We start from the raw sequence: 21032 nt of genomic DNA, 5'->3' as shown, positions 1-21032 counted from the left end.
GGAGTATCTTTTTTCCATTTTTTCACTTTTATTCTATGTGTGTTTTTTTAGGTGAGGTGAGTTTCTTATAGGCAGCATATAGTTGAGTCCTGTTTTTTACTCCATTCAGCCAGTCTGTATCTTTTAAATGGGGAATTTAATCCATTTACATTCAAGGTTGTTATTGAAAGGTGCTCCCTTACTCCTGACTTTTTTTTATTAACGGTTAGGCATATTCATGGGGTTCAAAGCTGACTGTCACTTGTGCCCAAGATGTGATGGCCAGATCAATACTATTAGCATGCCTATTACCACAAGTTGCAGTTGTTCCCCATGTCCCACATCCAATTAATCCCTGACCTCCCTCCTCTTCTTCCTCCCCCGCTTCATTCCACTACCCTCGGTATGCTCTCTCCTTCTGCAAGTCCAATACACCACTGTGGTCTTTCTTTCTTTCTTAGCTCCTACTTAAGAGTGAGAACATGCAGTATTTTTCCCTCTGTACCTGGCTAATTCACTCAATGTAATTTTCTCTAAGCTCATCCATTTTGCTGTGAGTGGCAGAATTTCATTCTTTCTAAAGGCAGAGTAGTATTCCATGGTGTATATATACCACATTTTCCTTATTCATTTGCCTGTCAGTGGACATTTATGTTGGTTCCATATCTTGGCTATTGTAAATAGAACTGCGATCAACATGGGAGTGCAAGTATCCCTTTATTTTGTTGTTTTAACATTGTTTTATATATCTTTTATTCCCTTTTTATTTTTTCTTTTCTATCATTTTTCCGTTTGGTGGTTTTCTGTATAGATAAGATATAATTTCTTTCATTTGTGTGTCTGCTCTAGCAGTGAATTTTATTCTTTCACATGTTATCATGATGCTAGTTATCGTCCTTTTGCTTCCAGATGTAGGACTCCCTTAAGGATTTCTTGTAGGGCCTGTCTAGTTGTGATGAATTCTCTCAGGTTTTTTCTATTTAGGAAAGACACTATTTCTCCTTCATTTTTGAAGGATAGTTTTGCTGGGTATAGTATTCTTGGCTGGCAGTTTTTTATTTCAGCACTTTGAATATATCATACAGTGTCCTAGCCTGCAAGGTTTCTGCTGAAAAATCTGCTGGTAGTCTGATGGGGATTCCCTTATGTGTGACTTGATGCTTTTCTCTTGTTTTTAGAATTCTCTCTTTGTGTTTTGAAAAGTCAACTACAGTGTGTCTCAGAGAGAACCTTTTCAGATTAAATGGATCTGGACATCCATGTCTCTCCTACTACTGGGGAAATTTTCAGCTATTATTTTGTTAAGTAGGTTTTTGATGCCTTTTCCTTTCTCTTACCCTTCTGGAAGACCCATAATATGGATGTTTTTACACTTAAAGTTCTCCCATAGATCTGATAGGCTTTCTTCTTTTTATGTTTATTCTTTTTCTTTTCTTATTTATTTATTTATTTGCCCAACTGGGTTATTTTAAAAGACATGTCTTCAAGTTCAAAAATTCTTTCTTGTGCTTGATCAAGCCTGTTGTTTAAGCTCTCAGTTATATTTTTTATTTCATGTAAAGAATTCTTTAGTTCCAAGATTTCTCCCTGGTTCTTTTTTAATGATAGCTATCTCTTTGAATTTCTCCTGCAAATGATGGATTGTTTTTCTGATTTCATTGTGTTTTCTATCTGTATTCTCTTGCAGCTCACTGAGTTTCCTTCAGGTTATTATTTTGAATCCCCTCTCAGGCATTTAATAGATTTCCTTTTCCTTGGATTCCGCTACTTGAGAATTTTCGTATTTCTGTGGGGTGTCATGTTTCCTTATTTCTTTTACCTATATGTTGATGTCTGGGCTTCTAATGTAGCAGCCATTTCTGATAATTGCAAAGGTAGAGATTCTTTTCTGTAGATGTCTTCTATAGTGCCAGTCATATAGGGTGTTTTAGATTTGGTTCTGGATGAGTGCAGTAGTGTAGTCTTTGTTATTTCTTTGACTGTATTCAGTTTTGGTGTTGTCTGTGAGTGCCTCCATGGTATAGGTGTTGGGGGTACTCAGCAGTTCCTTGCTGAAGTGGGTTACACTGGGCACAGTTCTTAGGGTTGCAGGCAGGACCTGAAGCCCCTGGGAGATGCACTGGTGTACTCAGTGATTCTTCAGCTGAGGTGTGTGATCCTGGATGGTGTTGCTGGGATGCCATCAGGTCTCTGGAGTTCCAGTGGAAGTGCTGTGGCAATTGGCTGTTCCTTTGCTAAAGTGGATAGGGTTATCAGGGAAATGAATAGGAACATGAAATCTTGGGAGAAGCATTGTGGTGCTCTGCAGCATCTCAGCTGAAGTAGCCAACCCTGGGGGGAGGTCACTGGGGCTCTGGGGTGCTCTGCAGCACCTCAGCTGGAGTAGACAACACTGGGTGAGGTGTCTGTGGCCGTGGTGTATTATCTTTTAATTCCATTTTTCCACGAACTTTTTGAAGTACCCTCATGTAATTAACACATAGTTTTTGAGTACTGTTGAGTACAAATCAGTGTCCTAAATGCTAAGAGAAATACAAAGGTACACATGACTTCCACCTTTAAGGTATTTACAGTCTTATAAAGGAAAATTACAGTTGATAGACTTTAATGCTTAAGTGGGATTCTTATTAATATTTAAGATCGATATATTGTTACTACTAATAGTAATATTACTAGGAGAAGTAGTATTGTCCAACATTTGTGTAGCAAATTAAAAGTTCCTAATTGTTTTTCAAATACGCTCTGCTGCCTCAGCTAATATGTATGTAGCTCTAGTAGATCCATAGTGCTTGGCATAGTGCCCAGAATATAGTGGATGTTTAATAAATATTTGACTAAATAAACAAATGAATCTTTGAAGTGTGGTAGGATGTTTGCATGCCCTCGTGTCTGGTACACTAGGTCTTGCACTTTTTAGCAGTGTGACATTGAGGGGGTTATGTAACCTCTGTAAGCCTGTGTGGAAGTAAAGTTAATATCTCTTTACACACCATATATAAAAATAGGTTGAGATCATTGTGTATAAGCTCCTGAAACAGTGTTCGTGAATACTACCTCTATTTTTAAAGCCTAGTGTACATGATAAGCAGAGGAAATTACTGGTGTTGAAGACTAATATTAGACATTTTAGGTATTGAAGAATTATAAATAGCATGCTGGGGCTAGTCCATGGCTCACTCGGGAGAGTGTGGTGCTGATAAAACCAAGGCCTCAGGTTTGGATCGCACATAGGGATGGCTGGTTAGCTCACTGGGTGAGCGTGGTGCTGACAACACCAAGTCAAGGGTTAAGATCCCCTTACCGGGTCATCTTTAAAAAAAAAAAAAAAAAAAATAGCATGCTGGCCCCTTGGGGCAGTGCATTATTAAATTTTTGAAATTTTTATGCTTTTCATACAAAATAAACTTGTATTTGGAACGAATATGACATATTAAGTAGAATCTAAGTTTATTTTGGCTTGTTTTAATTTTCACCCTTTGTTACTGAACTTCTACTGACATGAGTTCATAAGAAAATTTAGGATTTTTGTTTTTCCATTTGTTGGTCTTCTATTACTTTTTTCTTTCCTTCTCAAATTTTGCCCTGGGATTTGAAAATAGATACATATTCTTTAAAAGGTGATGGAGGAATAACTCTAATTGAGCATATTTTATTTAGAATGAGAAGAAATCACAAATAATGAAAAGCTGACTAATACCACAAGTTTCACAAAATTCAAAAATATATTTCCACTAATTAATTGCTTGACACACCTCTAAAAGAACATTTGTTGACTGTAGAAACTTAGATCACCACTTCATATAATGGCATTTTTAAAAGAATTACTTTTAATTGTGGTAAAATACACATAACATAAAATTTACCATCTTAACCATTTTTAAGTGTATAGTTCAGTGGTATTAGGTACATTCACATTCTTGTGGAACTATCACCACCCTCCATCTCCTGAATTCTTTTCATCTTTAAAGACTGAAGTTCTGTACCCATTAAATAACACTCCCCATTTTTCATTCTACTTTTTTGTCTCTGGTTTTGAATACACTAGGTACCTCATATAAGTGAAATCATACAGTATTTGTCATTTTGTGACTGGCATATTTCACTTAGTATAATGCCTCAAGGTTCATCTGCATTGTAGCACGTGTCAGAATTTCCTTCCTTTTTAAGGGTGAATAATATTCCATTGTATATATATCACATTTTTCTTATCCATTCAATGGACATTTGGTTTGCTTCTACCTTTTGATTATTGTGAATAATGCAGCTGTGAATATGGGTATATATAAAAGGCCGTTTGCACTAAGCAAGTTTTGAGTCAACTAAAGTAAAGGCACGCTGTGCAAGTGGGTGTTTCCAGGTAGCTGATAAAATGATCAAATAATGACAGTTCTTAAGAAATAAGGCTTTTGGGGGAGCTGCACACCCTGTCATCCCAATCCAGTGGCTGCTAGGCTGCCTGTTTTGATAGCTACCATGATTGTTGATTTTCAGAGCTATCAGATTGCTGGGGAGAAGAGGATGGGAATAAATTTAGTTAAAATGCTACAAAGCTCATTGTTCTTACTGAGATTCAGCTGTTTATCATGAATCATCTTCAGAGTGTTATCGTCCTTTTGTTATTTTCCAGAGTTTTGAAGAAGTCAATTTTGACAATTTGCCAGTGTTCTTTTTACTTTTATGGAGGAGTGGGTTATCAGAGGAAGTGCTTCCTCCATCTTTTCTTCTTTTGAAACTATGGATGTTCCTTGACTTGCAATGAAATCACATTATGATAAACTCATTATAAGTTGAAAATATCCTAAGTTGAAAATTGGTTTAATACACCTAACCTACCAAACATCATAGCTTAGGCTAGCCTACCTTAAGTGTGCTCATAAAACTTACATTAGCCTACAGTTGGGCAAAATCATCTAACCCAAAGCCTATTTTATAATAAAGTGTTGGCTATCTCCTGTAATTTATATAATGCTTTACCAAAAGTGAAAGGCAGGATGGTTATGTGACTGTACAAAGTACTGTTTTACTGAATGCATGTTGTTTTTACACCATTGTAAGGTTGAAAAATCATTGTCAAACCATCATAAGCTGGGAACCATCCTAAATTGCATAAGACCAGAAAGTTGCCTTTTAAAGACAGTTAAATATTTTTCTATTTAAAAATATCAGATTTATGGAAATTAAAAGATTTGAATCTAACAAAACGTTGTTAAATTTAATTATTTTCAAGTGATTGATACCTGAGATTATTCCATGCTCTGAATGTCAATTTGAACCCAGCTCAATGCTGTCTTAATTGGAAGCACATTTTATGTAGGGTAATTAGTAAGTAGTGTAACTAGGATTTATGTTAATGTTTATGTAATATTAACATAAAAATGTTAACCTTTTCTAGAAACTGGCACTGTAAGAACCAGGAAGCTTGTTTCGAGGTTAATTTTTACTTAACCATTTCCTTTAGTTGCTTCGTTTATACAAATGTATTTTATTTTCAATGACATTCTATTTCTGCAAACATGACTTCTGATGACAGTAATAGAAGATTTTGATTTATGATTATGAAAATTGAGATGTCATTTTTAAACTATGCCCTTTTATTTTGGAAGGATTTCTAAATTACAAACAAAAAATGTTTTTTTTAATACTTGAGGCAGAATGTGTAGAACAATTTAATATCAGTATATAAATTACTCTTTGGGAGTAAATTGATCACTTGAAGATTACTTTATATTTCAGCTTAGAGCAGCACCTGTGTTATATCATGGTCCTTACAATAACCCTTTGAGGTGGGTGCTGTTATTGTTTGTCCATTTTATAGATGAAGCAAGTGAGGCAGAGAGAAATGAACTAGACCTTACACACAACTGATTATTTCCTTTCTTTCCTTAATAATAGGTTTTATGGTTATAGTTTATGGAACAGTCTCTGTATCTGAACTCTCACAGTGTATAAGGTTAAAAGTGAATATTACAATTTTTAATTTGCAATTACATCATTTACTCTCAGTAAAAGAAATTAGCCATATTTCATTAACATAATGAGGAAAAATGGCCAAAATATGCTTTATGTTAAACTGAATCTTGATAATAACAATGAGATGATGAACCAGAAAATCAAAATTCTATGTATATTTTGCTTATTAAGTGGTTTGGCTGTATAGGTTTTTTAAAAGCTTTATTGAGGTAAAATGGCATACAGTAAAGGGTATATACTTCAAGTGTAGAATTTGATATTCTGTCATATGTATACACTCAGGAAAGTACCACCACAATCAAAATAATGAACATATCTATTCCTCTGGAAAGATTTCTTGTGCCTTAATGTAATCCCTTTCCCCATGCCTCCCCACCCCACTCTTGTCCCCAGGGAAGTGCTGATCTACTGTCTGACACCATACCTTAGTTTGTATTTTTTAGAATTTTATATAAATGGAATCATACAGTATATACTCTTTTTCTTGGTCTGGCTTTTTTGTCTTATTGCAACTATTTTGAGATTTGTCTATGTTGTTTTTTATATAAATAGTTCTATTTTATTAGCTAATAATATTCCATTTTATTAATATATCACAAGCGAATAAATATATAGCACATATGAATAAAGCCATTCACCTGTTAATAGACATTCGTTTTGTTCCCAGTTTTGGGCTATAACAAAGCTGCTTGAACATTCATGTACAAGTCTTTATGTGGGCATATACATTTGTAATGTAGGAATGAAATAGATAGCTCATAAAGTAGGAGTATGTTCAATTTTGTAAGAAAGTGCGAAACTGTTTTCCAGCATCATTGTAACATTTTATATACCCCACTAGCAGTGAATGAGAGATCTCTTTCCTCCAGATCCTTGCTAGCATTTGGTGTTGGTACAAGTACTCTTTTTTTATTTTTAGCTATTCTGATAGGTATATAGGGATGTGTCGTTATGGTTTTAATTTTCATGTGCCTAATGTCTAATGATGTTGAGCATCTTTTTGTGTGGTTATTTGCCATCTATCTTCTTTGTTGAAGTAACTGTTCAAATCTTTTGCCTATTTTTAAACCGCGTTGTTTGTTTTCTTATTTAGTTTTGGGAGTTCTTTATACATTCTGTACAATATACAATTGAATTCTCCACTCATAAATCTTCTTCCATAGTTGTTGTGGCTGGTGTGGTTTTTAGGAGTATTTCCATGTTGTTTTTCAGCTTCAGATAATTGGAAACTAGGCTGACTTAATGTTCCCCTTTTGGTCTATAGAGATTGTAGTTGTAGAGCTCAAACTACTGATTCTAATTTTTGTCTCTTAGCATTTATAAGTGAAACATAGAAAAGTAATAAAATGGGAAGAGTGGTCATTTCAGTAATAACTGTTTCTTTGGTATTTGGAAATATTTTATTGACAAATTATCAAATAAATCCAAAGTTATCAAACAAATTAGTAGGAGAACATTCTTTAAAATCCTTAATTTAATGATAAACCTTGTAAAGAATCCTTAGAAATATATCATATGAGTAATAGCAACTACATTTTTAGGTTTTTTTTTTTTGTCTTTTTGTCTTTTTTTGTGACCGGCAACGGATCGCAACCCTCAGTGTCGCGCCCGTACCGGACCGGGACCGGCAACGGGATCGCAACCCTCGGTGTTGCCCCCGCTCCTCGCTCAGCCAGTGAGCCGCTGGTCTGCACGTGGAATCCGAATCCTCGGCGGGAGCGCCGCCGCGCTTCCCAAGCGGCGCACTGTAGCAGTGCGCCACCGGGCCAGCCCTACATTTTTAGTTTTAAACTTGTCCATTTAGAAGGGATGTACTAGACACGGTAATTTGGCTATTACACTTGAGTCTCAAAGTGATAAAAATTTGCCTTTGCATCTGGCTCTATGTCTGCTGCCTCTGTTATTGAATTTGAAATAATCAAACTTATTGGAGTCTCACCTATCTAAACAATTGCCCAATCTAGACACTTCTTTCACCTCAGAATCCACTTTGTGGAATTGAAAGAGTATGATGGGGTTTCTAATCCTGAAACATTGGCCCAGGAGACACAGGAAAAAGAAGAGAAGGAAAAGAGGCTAGAGATAACTAGGTGGGTGAGCTCAAGTCCTGGTTTTCTCTTTTCCTGTCTCCTCACTTCGTGAAATCCAATCAGGAGTTGATAATGCTTTTAATGTAGTTATTTGCTGGTTAAGAGAAAGACCATTCAGAAAACTTGTTTACCAACCCTCCCCACCCCCATGGTCTAGTTTTCAATATAAAAATTTGTCCCTCAGCCAATATGAAAGTAATGTTTTTTAGCATCTCATCTATTTATTTAAAATTTATGTATTGTTATTATTATTTTACATTCTAAGATGTTGCAGAGCAGTTGGGGGAGGACAAGAGGGGAAAGGGGAGGAAGACAGGGTAGAAGGAAGGGGAGTGTGGTTGAGACCCATAGCACCCCCTTCATTCTGGCAGGTGAGCCCAGGAGGCTTCCAGTAGTGGCTCAGTCATGGCTTGGCTGAATGTGGACTTTATAGGGATGTGGCTGAGACCCTTGGACCCCCACTACCCTGGGATCCTGGGGTGCTTCTGGTGCCAGCTCAGTGGTTATCAATGGTATAAATGTGTACATCAGGGGGCGTGGCTGAGGCCCTCAGCCCCCATCCCACCCCCTCACCCCCCCACTGCCCCGGCTCAGGACCCTGGGGTACTTCTGGTGGCAGCATGTTGGTCATTGCTGGGCTGGATGCAGATGTGGGGGGGACATAGTTGAGGCCCTCAGCCCTCCCCCAACCCTGGCTTGGGTGCCAAGGGGCTTCCCGTCTTTTTAGGTTTTATAGGTGTTCTTCAGTGGTGTCAAACCTTTACTGGTTAAGATCAAACTTTGTCTCTGATCTGTGGGTATTTGTTTTTTCTTTCAGTTCTGTGTTGGATTATTCACTATTCCCAGCACTCAAACTCCACACTGCAAGTAATTTGTTTTCCTTTGTTTACTTCTAAAATGGAGGAACTTCTGCGGGGACCAGCACTTGAGCCCTGTGGTAGAGCTAAATTGCTGCTCTGCTGCTGAGTCTTTGGAGAAGGCTTTTTGTGCAGCTCAGGTTTTAATTGTTGACCTGGTAAGCACTTCCAGGTCTTGAGAGGTCCAGTACACCTGTGTTAAGTGGAAACTCTGGTCTGGGCCTGAGTCTTTTCAGCAAACTGCACCCCTGCGCTTCTATATTCCTGTCAAGTCTCCACTTAGTGGTCCTGTGCTGACTGGAAGGCAGATCAGCTGTCGATGCTGTGCCCCAGTGTTCCCCCTGTGAGCCCATCTCCGCACCTCCCCCTTGCACTCCAAACACTTCCCATGGGATGGGCTATGTGTTGGTCCCTTGCAGTGACTCACCAGCCTCTGAGTGGCTTCTTTTTTCAGTTGTCTGTGGCCCCTCGCTCCTGTGTGGGTCCATGGGAACCCTGTTAGTGGTCTTGCTGGCCTGAGGACCACCAATGCCCTCTTCTCCCCTGCAGCCTCCAAGCAACTTCATACAAAGGGCAGGGCAGCAGCTTTTGCCAGCTCTTGCTCCGTGTGCTCACCAGGGCCAGCCTTGAAGTGGCCAGGACTCCAGACGGTTGGAGCAGTTTCTTCTTTCATCTCAGCTCTCCTGCCTTCATGGGCTCCGTAGGTCTCTCCACCTCTTCCCCTGAGCTCTAGTGGCCCCAGCTTGGCACTCGTTGCATTTTAATAGTTGTAAATTGGTTGATTGTGGCAGAGGATGACACTGGGCACTGTCTGTTCCGCCATCTTAATCAGAAGTCCATGAAAGTTGGGGCCGGCCCGGTGGCGCACTGCTACAGTGCACCGCTTGGGAAGCGCGGTGGCGCTCCCGCCGAGGGTTCGGATCCCACATACAGACCGGTTCCCACTCACTGGCTGAGCGAGGTGTGGGAGCAACACCGGGGGTTGCGATTCCGTTGCCAGTCCCGGTCCGGTACGGGCGCGACACTGAGGGTTGCGATCCGTTGCTGGTCACGAAAAAAGACAAAAAAGGAAAAAAAAAAAAAAAAGTCCATGAAAGTAATTTGATACAGAGCTTTCTTCATTTTTTTAAGTTATGTATAGAAGATAAAATAGAAAAAAAAATTATGAGTCAATATGGTATTCTCTTGGGAGACAGGGAGATAAAACCTTTTTAATGGAAAGATGCATAATTATTCCATTCCTTCAGATTGCTTTAAAGAATCTTTCATTCTTAATATTCTTTTAATTCTAAGAGGATGCAGTTATTATTAACATTTTTTCCCACATTTATACTAGTATATTTTAATTGTTTATGCTTATTTCAGGATTTTGTCAGGGAGTTCCAGTTTCACTACATCTTCACCAAAACACCAGTATTCTTGGTTTTGGCTGTTTAAATAGGTGTATGGTGATATCTTCTCGTAGTCTTAATTTGCATTTCCCTAATGGCTAATGATATTGAGCATCCTTTCATGTGCCTCATTGCCATCTGAATATCCTATCTGGTGAAATATCTGTTTGTGTCATTTGTTCAGTCTGTAGCTTGTGTTTTCATCCTCTTAATGTCTTTTCTACAGCAGAAGGTTCAAATTTTTTTTTTTTTTTAAAGATGACCGGTAAGGGGATCTTAACCCTTGATTTGGTGTTGTCAGCACCACGCTCAGCCAGTGAACGAACCGGCCATCCCTATATGGGATCCGAACCCGGGGCCTTGGTGTTATCATCACCGCACTCTCCCGAGTGAGCCACGGGCCGGGCCAGAAGGTTTAAATTTTTATGAAATATCCAATTTGTCAATTTTTTTTCTTTTATGGATTATGCTTTTGGTGTCACATCTGAGAACACTTATCAAACATAGGTCCTGAAGATTTTTTCGTATATTTTCTTCTAAAAGTCTTACAGTTTTAGGCTTTACATTTAAATCTGATTCAGTGAGCAATTTTTTGTATAAGGTGTGAGGTTTAGGTTGAGGTTCATTTTTTATTCTGTGTATAATTATTTCAGCATCATTTGTTGAAAATACCATCCTTTCTCCTTTGAATTGCTTTGTATGTTGTTAAAAATAGCATCCTTTCTCCTTTGAATTGTTTTGTATCTTTGTTAAAAATTAGTTGGCTACACTTGTGTGTGAACGCTGTTGTGTTCCACTGTCTCTTCCTCTGTCATTACCACATAGTCTTGATTACTGTAGCTATATAGTAAATCATATAATTTGGGAGTGACTCCCACTATCAAAATTGTTTTTGCTGTTCTGATTCTTTTGTCTTTCCATGTAAATTTTAGAATAATCTCCGTGTCTACAAAAAAAAAACTTATAGGATTTTGAAAGAAATTACCTATATATCAATTTGGAGAGAACTAACCTCTTTACTATGTTGAGTGTTCCAATTCATGAACACGGTTATGTCTCTCCATTTATTTAAATATTCTTTGATTTTTTTTCATAAGCATTTTGTAGTTTTTGGCATAGAATTTCTGTACATGTTTTGTTAGATTTACATTTAAGTATTTGATTTTTTGTTTAGCAGTAGCAAATATTATTATATTTTAAATTTGATTCAACATACTTATTTCCAGCATATATGGATATGACTACAGTTGCTTTTTGTATGTTGATGTATCCTGCTACCTTGCTGAACTCACTTATTACTTCTAGGAGTGGTTTTGTAGATTCGTTAGGATTTTCCTTGGGATTTTCTATGTCACAGATGACATAGACACATGTCATCTGTGAATAGGAAGAGTTTTATTTCTTCCTATGTTCCTTTTTCTTTTCTTTTTCTTTTTTCTTTTTAACATCATTGGCACTGGGTAGGACTTCCAACATTATGTTGAATAAGAATGGTGAGAGCAGACGTCCTTCCTGGTTTTAGGAGGAAAGCGTTCAGGCTTTAGTCATTAAGTATGATGTTAGCTGTAGATTATTTTGTAGATGCTCTTTATCATGTTGAGGAAGGTCCCCTTATTTCTAGTTTTCTAAGAATTTTTCTCATGAGTGGGTGGTCAATTTTGTCAAATGCTTTTCTGTATTGATTGAAAGATTATGTGATTTTTCTTCCTTAGTCTGTTCATATGGTGGATTACATTAATTGATTGTTGAGTTATTGAATGAGCTTTGCTGCATCTCTGAAATAAAACCTGCTTGGTTATGATATACAGTTCTTTTGGTATATTGCTGAATTCTAGTTCCTTATATTTTGTTAAGGATTTTTGTTAGGGATATTGTTTGTAGTTTTCTTTTTTGTGTCTTTGTGTTTTTCCATAAGGATAATACTGACCACATAAAATGAGTTGAGAAGTGATCCCTCCTCTTCTGCTTTCTGGAATAAGTTGTATAGAGTTGTGTTGATTTTTCTTTAAATGTTTTGGGTCTGAAGATTCTATTGGGGGAGTTTTAAAATTATAAATTCAAATTTATATATAGTTACAGGGCTGTTTAAATTATCTATTTCATAGTGGTTGAATTCTGGTAGTTTGTGCCTTTTGAGGAATTGGTACATTTAATGTGTCAAATTTATGTGTAAGTTGTTTGTAGTATTGCCGTTTTGATGTCTATAGGGTCTGGATGGTATCCTCTGTTTCATTCCTAATGATAGTAATTTTTCTTTTCTCTCTTTCTTCGTTAGTCTTGCTAGAGGTGGTTCCAGCTTATTGATCATTTCAAATAACTAACTTTTTTCTCCTTTGATTTTCTCCCTTTTTGTCTTTAATTTCATTGACTTCTGTTCTTTGTTATTTTCTTCCTTCTGTTGTTATGGGTTCATTTGGCTCTTCTTTGTCTAGGTTCTTGAGGAGGGAGTTTAGAATATTGATTTGATTTGAGACATTTTCTATTTTCTGTTGTATGCATATAGTACATAAATTTCCCTGTCAGCACTGCTTTAGCTGTGTCTCCCAAATTTTGATATGTCATATTTTCAGTTTTATTCAATTTGGTGTATCTTTTGGTTTCCCTTGAGATTTCCTCCTTGTCCTATAGATTATTAGAAGCTGTTGTTTAGTTTTCATGTGTTTGGAGATTTTCCATCAGGAAATCTCTTTCTCTTTTTGATTTCTAGTTTGATTTCCATTGTTCTCAGAGAACACACTTTGCATAATTTCAGTTCTTTAAATATGTTAGATTTGTATTGTAGCCCAGGATATGGTTTCTCTTGGTAAGTGTTCAGTGGACTTATCAGTGCATAATAATGTGTATTTTGTTGGTGGTGGTAGAGTGTTCTATAAATGTTCATTAAATCCCGTTTGTGTTATTGTGAAATTCTCCTATATTCTTGCTAATTTCTTCATCTAGTTGTATTAATTATTGAGGAAGGGGGATTGACTTCTCTAGTGTAATTATGGATTTGTCTATTTTTTAATTTCAGTTCTGTAGTTTTTGTAACTTTTCTACCTGAGTTTTAATTAAACATAACTTTGTCTTTTAAACTGTGTTGTATCTTCCACTGTTCTTTTATTTAGCACATTTTGTATTTTTTAAACTTAGACCTTGTGTGCACAGTAATGACCTCACGTTTCCGATTGCCTGCTGGCAGAACCTACAATGTACGAGCATCAGAACTGGCCAGAGACAGACAGCATACTGAGGTGGTTTGCAACATCCTTCTTCTGGATAACACTGTACAAGCTTTCAAAGTTAATGTAAGTATTTTATGTCTTTAAAAAAAAAAATCTCTGTTTATAAGTCTGAATTTAGATATGTTTTAAAACTAGAATTGTTAAGTTGTAGTACAGTTTGAAAGATCTCATTCAGTTAAAGTCTTTTAGATGCAAATTCATAGTAGGTGCACATTCACTGGGTCCTTTAAAAAGTGTTGCTCACTGGACACTGTCACATACCAACAGTGCATTGTGATTAGTAGAGCAGATCAATAGTATGTGGGTGATTTATATAAACGTGCTTGAGGGTATCTAAAAGGAATTTGTTCTCCTAAATAATTTATACATTTCCATTGTAATCTTACATGTACTGTCAGTGAATAAAACTTTTGCTAAACAAAGATAAATGACAGCCTTGATCTTATCTGAGTATTGTCTGAAATATTTATTCAACAACTATTCGTTCATTCTATTTGTGTCTAGCTTCATTTGCTCATTGTTATCTGTGAGTTTCACCCATGTGGTGTGTTAACAGTAGTTAGTTCATTTTCATTGCTGTATAGTACCCTTTTTAATGAATATGCCACAATTTACTTATCCATCTATTTGTCCAATTTACTATTGGTTTATATTTGGTTTGTTTCCACTTTGGGCTTTTACAAACGATACTGCTTTAAACATTCTTATACATGTCTTGATTCGTGCAAGGATGCATTTTCCCCTTTTATTTTAAAAATTTCAAGCGTATAGAAAAGGTGAAGGAACAGTAAAATGAAAACCCACATACACTATATTAGTCTGTTTTTGTGTTGTTATAACAAAATACCTGAGACTGTGTAATTTATAAAGATAAAAGGTTTATTTGTCTTATGATTCTAGGACAGCTGTATCTGGTGCTGGCCTCAGGCTGCTTCTAATCATGGCAGAAAATGGTAGGGCAGCCAGTGGGTACAAGGAGATTGATCACATGGCAAGAGGAAGCAAAAGAGAGAGAGAGGGGGGAGTTGCCAGTTTCTTTAAACAACCAGCTCTCACAGGAACTAACAGAGCGAGAACTCATTCACTAACCCCCACCCCCAGGGAGGGCATTAATCTATTCATGAGAGATTCACCCCCGTGACACAAACACTTCCCAACAGTGCCACAATGGGGATCAGATTTCAACATGAGCTGGGGATGGGGGGCAACATATCCACACTATATCATATCCTTTACCTGTATTGACCTGGTGTTAACATTTCTCACATTTGCTTTACCTTTCTTTCTTTCTTTTTTTTTTTTTTTGGCTTTTGTCTTTTTTCCGTGTCCGGCAATGGATCGCAACCCTCAGTGTTGCCCCCGTACCGGACCGGGACCGGCAACGGGATCGCAAGCCTCGGTGTTGCTCCCGCACCTCGCTCAGCCAGTGAGTGGGAGCCGGTCTGTATGTGGGATCCGAACCCTCGGACGGAAGCGCCGCCGCGCCTCCCAGGCGGCGCCATACCTTTCTTTCTTTCTATGTGCTGTTTTTTCCTGAATCTTCTGCAAATAAGTGGTAAACTTCACTCTTAAGTATTTTAGCATCCTGAGAATCTCCTAAATTACTATAGTACCAGTTTCACAACCTAAAAGTCAACATTATGAAAATAATAGTACCTAATAGTAGTCCGTACTCAAACTAGAATTCCTCATTTCTCATTTCCAAGTCTCCAGGATGACACTTCATCTGCTTCCTGCTATATTACCTGGGTACTTCTATACTTTGAAATCTTTAAGTAATATATTAATCCTCTTTATTTACCAGTTTCTTAATTAAGCTTAAATTTTTTTTCTGTCTTTTTAAAAAAAATTTTCCCATTGTATTTATTTATTTATACATATTTGTGGGGGACAGTGTTTTTTTCAATACATGCGTATACTGCACGATGATTTAGTTAGGGTAGATACCATAGTTTTGTACCCATTAGTCCACCCTCTTCCTACACCCCTCCCACCCCACCCCCACCTCTGCCACCTTTGGTAAACAATATTCTACTCTCTACTTGTATAAGAATTCCTTTTTTTTTTTTTTTAGATTTCACGTAAGAGTGATATCGTGTGGTATTTGTCTTTCTGTGCCTGACTTACTTTACCTAACATGATATTTTCCAGTTCCATACATGTTGCTTCAAACGATATCATTTTTTTTTTTTAATAGCTGAGTAGTATCTCATTGTGTATATATAGATCACAGTTTGTTTGGTTTTTTTTACCCATTCATCCATTGACGGACATTTAGGTTAATTCCATCTCTTGGCTATTGTGAATAGCGCTACAGTGAATATGGGAGTGCAGGTGTCTTTTTGATATATTGATTTCATTTCCTTTGGGTATATAACCCAGGAGTGATAGTTGGATCGTAGGGTAGATCTATTTTTAGTTCTCTGAGGAACCTCCATACTGTTTTCCACAGTGGCTGTACTCCCACCAGCAATGTAGGAGAATTCCTTTCTCTCCGCATCTTTGCTAGCTTTGTTATTTTTTGTCTTGTTGGTTGAAGCGGGAGCGCCGCCACGCTTCCCAAGCGGCGCACTATCCATTGCGCCACCAGGCCGGCCCCTTTGTTATTTTTTGTCTTGTTGGTTGACGTCATTCTAACTGGAATGAAATGATATCTCGTGGTTTTAATTTGCAATCATTCTGTAATGATTAGTGATGTTTAGCATTTTTTCATGTGCTTTTTGGCCATTTGTGTGTCTTCTTTTGAGAAATAAATTTCTTTCAGGTCCTTTGTTCATTTTTTAATTGGGTTATTTGTTCTTTTGATGTTGAATTGTCTAAGCTCCTTGTGTATTGTGGATATTAGCCCCTCATCTGATATGTACTTGGTAAACACTTTCTCCCATTTGGTAGCTTGTTTCTTCACTTTGTTGATAGTGTCTCTTTTTGTGCAGAAGCTTTATAGTATGACGTAGTCCCTTTGTGTATTTTTGCTTTAGCTGCCTGGGCCTTTGTAGTCTTGCTCAAAAAAGCACTGCCTACTTCTGTGTTGTGTAGCATTTCCTCTATGTTTTCTTCTAGTACTTTCATAGTTTTTGATCTTAAATTTAGGTCTTTAATCTATTTTGAGTTGACTTTTCTGTATGGTGAGAGATAGGGCTCTAGTTTCAGTCTTCTGCATGTGGATATTCAGTTTTCCCAGCACCATTTATTGAAGAGGCTCTCCTTTCCCTGCTGTATATTCTTTGCACCTTTGTCAAAAATCAGTTGGCTGTAAGTGCATGGGTTTATTTTGGGACTCCCTGTTCTATTCCATTGGTTAATTCGTCTGTTTTTATGCCAGTACCATGCTGTTTGAGTTGGTATAGCTTTACAGTATATTTTGAAGTCAGGAAATATGATGCCTCCAACTTGGTTCTTTTTGTTCAAGATTGCTTTAGCTGTACAGGGTCTTAGCTATTTCAGTATTGGTGTGTAGGAAGACTATTGATTTTTGTGTATTGATTTTGTTTACTGCCACTATACTGAATTCATTTATTAATTTAGCAATTTCTAGTGGAGTCTTTGGGGTTTTCCATGTATAGGATTGTGTCAACTACAAATAGGGATAGTTTGACTTCTTCCTTTCCAATTTGAATGCCTTTTATTGTTTTCTCTTTCCTTATTGTGCTGGCTAGAACTTCCAGTACTGTGTTAAATAAGTGGGGAAAATGGGCATCTTTGTCTTGTTCTTAATCTTAGAGGAAAAGCCTCCAACTTTTGTCCATTCTTTATGATATTAGCTGTGGGTTTGTCATGTATGTGGCCTTTATTGTGTTGAGGTACATTCCTTCTATACCTATTTTGTTGAGTGTTTTTATCATGAAGGGGTGTTGGATCTTATTAGGTGCTTTTTCTGCACCTATTGAAATGATCATTTTGTTTTTCGCTTCATTCTGTGGATGTAATGTGTCACGTTTATAGATTTGTGTGTGTTGGACCAACCTTGCATCTCTGGGATGAAACCTGCTTGATCATGGTGAATGATCTTTTTAATGTGTTGTTGGATTCTGTTGGCTAGTATTTTGTTGAGGATTTTCATATCTATTTTCATTAGGGATTTTGGTTTGTAGTTTTCTTGTTGTATCTTCCTCTGGTGGATAATTTTGACCTTATAGAATGAGTTTGGAAGTATTCCCTCCTCTTCCATTTCTTGGAAGAGTTTGAGAAGAATTGGTATTAGTTCCTCTTTAAATGTTTGGTATAATTCTGCAGTAAAGCCATCTGGTTCTGGGTTTTCTTTGTCAGGAGACTTTATTACTGCTTCAATCTTATTACTCATTATTGGTCTGTTTAGGTTTTCTGGTTGTTTATGATTCAACACTGGCAAATTATATGTGCTCAGGAATTTATCCATTTGTTCTAGGTTTTCCAGTTTGTTCACATATAATTGTTGTAGTCTCTTATGATCTTGTATTTCTGTGGTATCATTGTAATGTCTCTTCTTTTGTTTCTGATATTATTTATTTGAGTCTTCTCTCTTTTTTCCTTTGTTAGTCTAGCTAAAGCTTTATTGATTTTGTTAATCTGTTTGAAAAACAACTCTGTTGCATTGATCTTTTGTATTGTTTTTTTAAATCTCTAATTCATTTATTTCTGCCACAATGTTTGTTATTTCTCTCCTACTGGTTTGGGGTTTGTTTTGTTCTTATTTTTCTTGTTCTTTGAGAAGTAAGTTAGGCTGCTTATTTGAATTCTTTTTTTTTTTTTTTTTTTTTTTGATGTAGGCACTTACTGCTATAAAATTTCCTCTTACAATTGCTTTTGCTGCATCCCATAGGTTCTGCTATATTGTCTATTAATTTTCATTTGTCTCCAGGAATTTTTAAATTTCCTTTTTGATTTCTTCTTTGACCCATTCACTGCTTAGGAGCATGTTGTTTAATTTCCATGTTTTTATACATTTTCTAATGTTCCTTTTGTTGTTAATTTCTAGTTTTAATCCATCGGGGTCGAACAAGGTAGCCAATATGATTTCTGATTTTTAAGTGTTTGTTGAGACTTTTGTTTTGTGACCCAACATAAATGGTCTATTCTAGAGAATGTTCCATGTGCTGCTAAGAAGAATGTGTATTCTGTTGCTGTTGGATGAAATATTCTATGTAGATCTAGTCAGCCTAGAATAGATATTAATTCTGATGTTTCTTGGTTAATTTTCTGTCTGGATGATCTGTCCTTTGCTAAAAGTGGGGTGTTAAAGTCCCAAACTATTATTGTGTTGGACTCTATTCCTCCTGTTAGGCCTAAAAGTAATTGCTTTTTGTAAGTTTGGTGCATATATTTAGAGCCGTTACATCCTCTTGTTGGATTGATCCCTTTATCATTGTATAATGACCTGCCTTATGTTTTTTCACTTTCCTTGGCTTGAAGTCTGTTTTATCTAAGTATAGCTACTCCTGCTCTTTTTTGGTTTCCATTTGCATGAAATATCTTTTTCCATCCCTTCACTTTCAGATAGTGTGTGTCTTTATAGATAGTGTGTGACTTCTTTAGAAAGTCTTTACTTCTTTAGTAGATATTCTTTACTTCTTCTAAAGTGAGTTTCTTGTAGGCAGCGTATTGTTAGATCTTGTTTTATAATCCATTGGAACCCTCTGTGTCTTTTAATTGGGGCATTTAATCCATTTACATTTAGAGTCATTATTGATATATAGGGACTTGTTACTGCCATTTTCCTTTTTTTTTTTTCCTGGTTTTATTGATCCTTTTTTCGATCTTACTGTCTTCCTTTGTGATTAAGTGGTTTTCTCTAGCAGTGTATTTTGATTTCTCATTATTTATGTTTGGTATGTCTCTCATAAGTTTTTGGGTTACAGTTACCATGAGGCTTACAAAAACCATGTTATAGTTATAACAGATTATTTTAGACTAAAACAACTTAACTTTGATATCTCAGAAAAATAGAAAAAAAAACAAAGCCAATTCTATGCTTTGGTGTCATTCCCCCCCCACTTTTTGTTGTTTCAAGTTACATCTTTCAGTATGTAATGATTGTCCTTTAGTCTTCATACTAAGGATGTGAGCGGTTTATTCACTACCCTTATAATATCTCAGAAAAATAGAAAAAAAAACAAAGCCAATTCTATGCTTTGGTGTCATTCCCCCCCACTTTGTGTTGTTTCAAGTTACATCTTTCAGTATGTAATGATTGTCCTTTAGTCTTCATACTAAGGATGTGAGCGGTTTATTCACTACCCTTATGACATCAGAGTATTCTGAGGTTGTCTGTGAACTTTACTGATGATTTATGTACCTTCAAATCTTTTCTTGCTACTCTTTAGCATCATCTTCTCTTAGGCTGAAAAAGTCCCTTTAGCACTTCTTGTAATGTAGGTCTAGTGTTGATGAATTCCCTTAACTTTTGTTTTTTGGGGGAAGACTTTATTTCTCCTTCATATTTGAAGGTTAGTTTTGCTGGATATAGAATTCTTGGATGACAGTCTTTTTCCTTCAGCACTTTGAATTTATCATCCCATTCTCTGAAGGCTGGTAGGGTGTCTACTGAGAGATCCACTGAGAGATATATTGGGTCTTTGTTGAAAGTTATATGTTTCTTTTCTCTTCCTGCTTTCTGTGTTTTTTCTTTGTGTTTGATTTTTGATAATTTGATTATAATATGTCTCAGGTGTCCCTCCTTAGATTGAATTTGGTCAGCAACTTCTGAGTTTTCTTTACCTGGATGTTGTCATCTTTCTCCATACTTGGGAAATTTTCAGCCATTATTTTCTTGAATGTGCTTTCTACATCTCTTCCTTTTTTGTCTCCTTCCAGTATGCTAGTTATGCAGAACTTATTTCACTTGAGGGACTCTCATATTTGCTGTATTTCTGTTTCATTTTTTCTTATTCTTTTTTCTTTTTGTTCCTCTAACTTGATAATTTCACATGTTCTGTCTTCAAGCTCACTGATTCTAGTCTGCTGTTAAGAGTTTTCTATTAAGTGTTTCAGTTCAGATAATGTATTCTTTATTTCTAGAATTTCTGTTTTTAAAAAAATATTGATTAAATTCCTTTTTCAGTTTTTTTGTTGTGCTCCTGGATTGTTTTCTAGATATCATTTAATTTTCTATTTGTATTTGCTTGAATTCTCTGTCAGACATTTCACAAATCTGCTGTTCCTCTTGGTTTAATGCTGGTGTTTTGTTTGTTTCCTTTGGTGGTGGTGTATTTCTCTGTTCTTTTTTGATTTGTGTGTCTTTACATCAATGCCTGATCATTTGAGGAGACTGCTACATCTTGTAGGTTTTATATGTGTTCTTTGGTGGTGTTAGTCCTTCAATGGTTAATATCAGGGCTTTGTCTCTGGGCCATGATTTTATTTTTTTTCCCAGTTCTGTGTTGGATTATTATCTACTACCACCACTTAACATCTGCATTGGAATTAATTTGTTATCCTTTGGTTAATTCCAAAATTGGGGGCATCATGTGGGGACCAGCACTTGAGCTCTGTGGTTGAGCTAAATTATATCTTTCCTGCTGTTTCTCTGAGGAAGGCTTTTCTTGT

The 21032-nt window shown here is 36.5% G+C and overlaps 1 protein-coding gene across 1 annotated transcript in view; it reads left to right on the top strand.

The window, feature by feature from the left end:
- The window catches only part of LOC103598134 (tyrosine-protein phosphatase non-receptor type 4-like), a gene marked incomplete at its 3' end in the record, with an annotated part of 184924 nt that overhangs the window by 31322 nt on the left and 132570 nt on the right, over positions 1 to 21032 (top strand). Inside the window, exon 2 of the mRNA XM_008582076.1 lies at positions 13420 to 13574. Coding sequence (XP_008580298.1) covers positions 13437 to 13574 — 138 coding nt within the window. The remainder of the gene's footprint in view (positions 1 to 13419; positions 13575 to 21032) is intronic.

The sequence above is a fragment of the Galeopterus variegatus genome, unplaced genomic scaffold (assembly GCF_000696425.1).
Source record: "Galeopterus variegatus unplaced genomic scaffold, G_variegatus-3.0.2 Scaffold2514, whole genome shotgun sequence".
Classification (NCBI taxonomy): Eukaryota; Metazoa; Chordata; class Mammalia; order Dermoptera; family Cynocephalidae; genus Galeopterus; species Galeopterus variegatus.
This window is presented reverse-complemented; position numbering and strand designations above follow the sequence as displayed.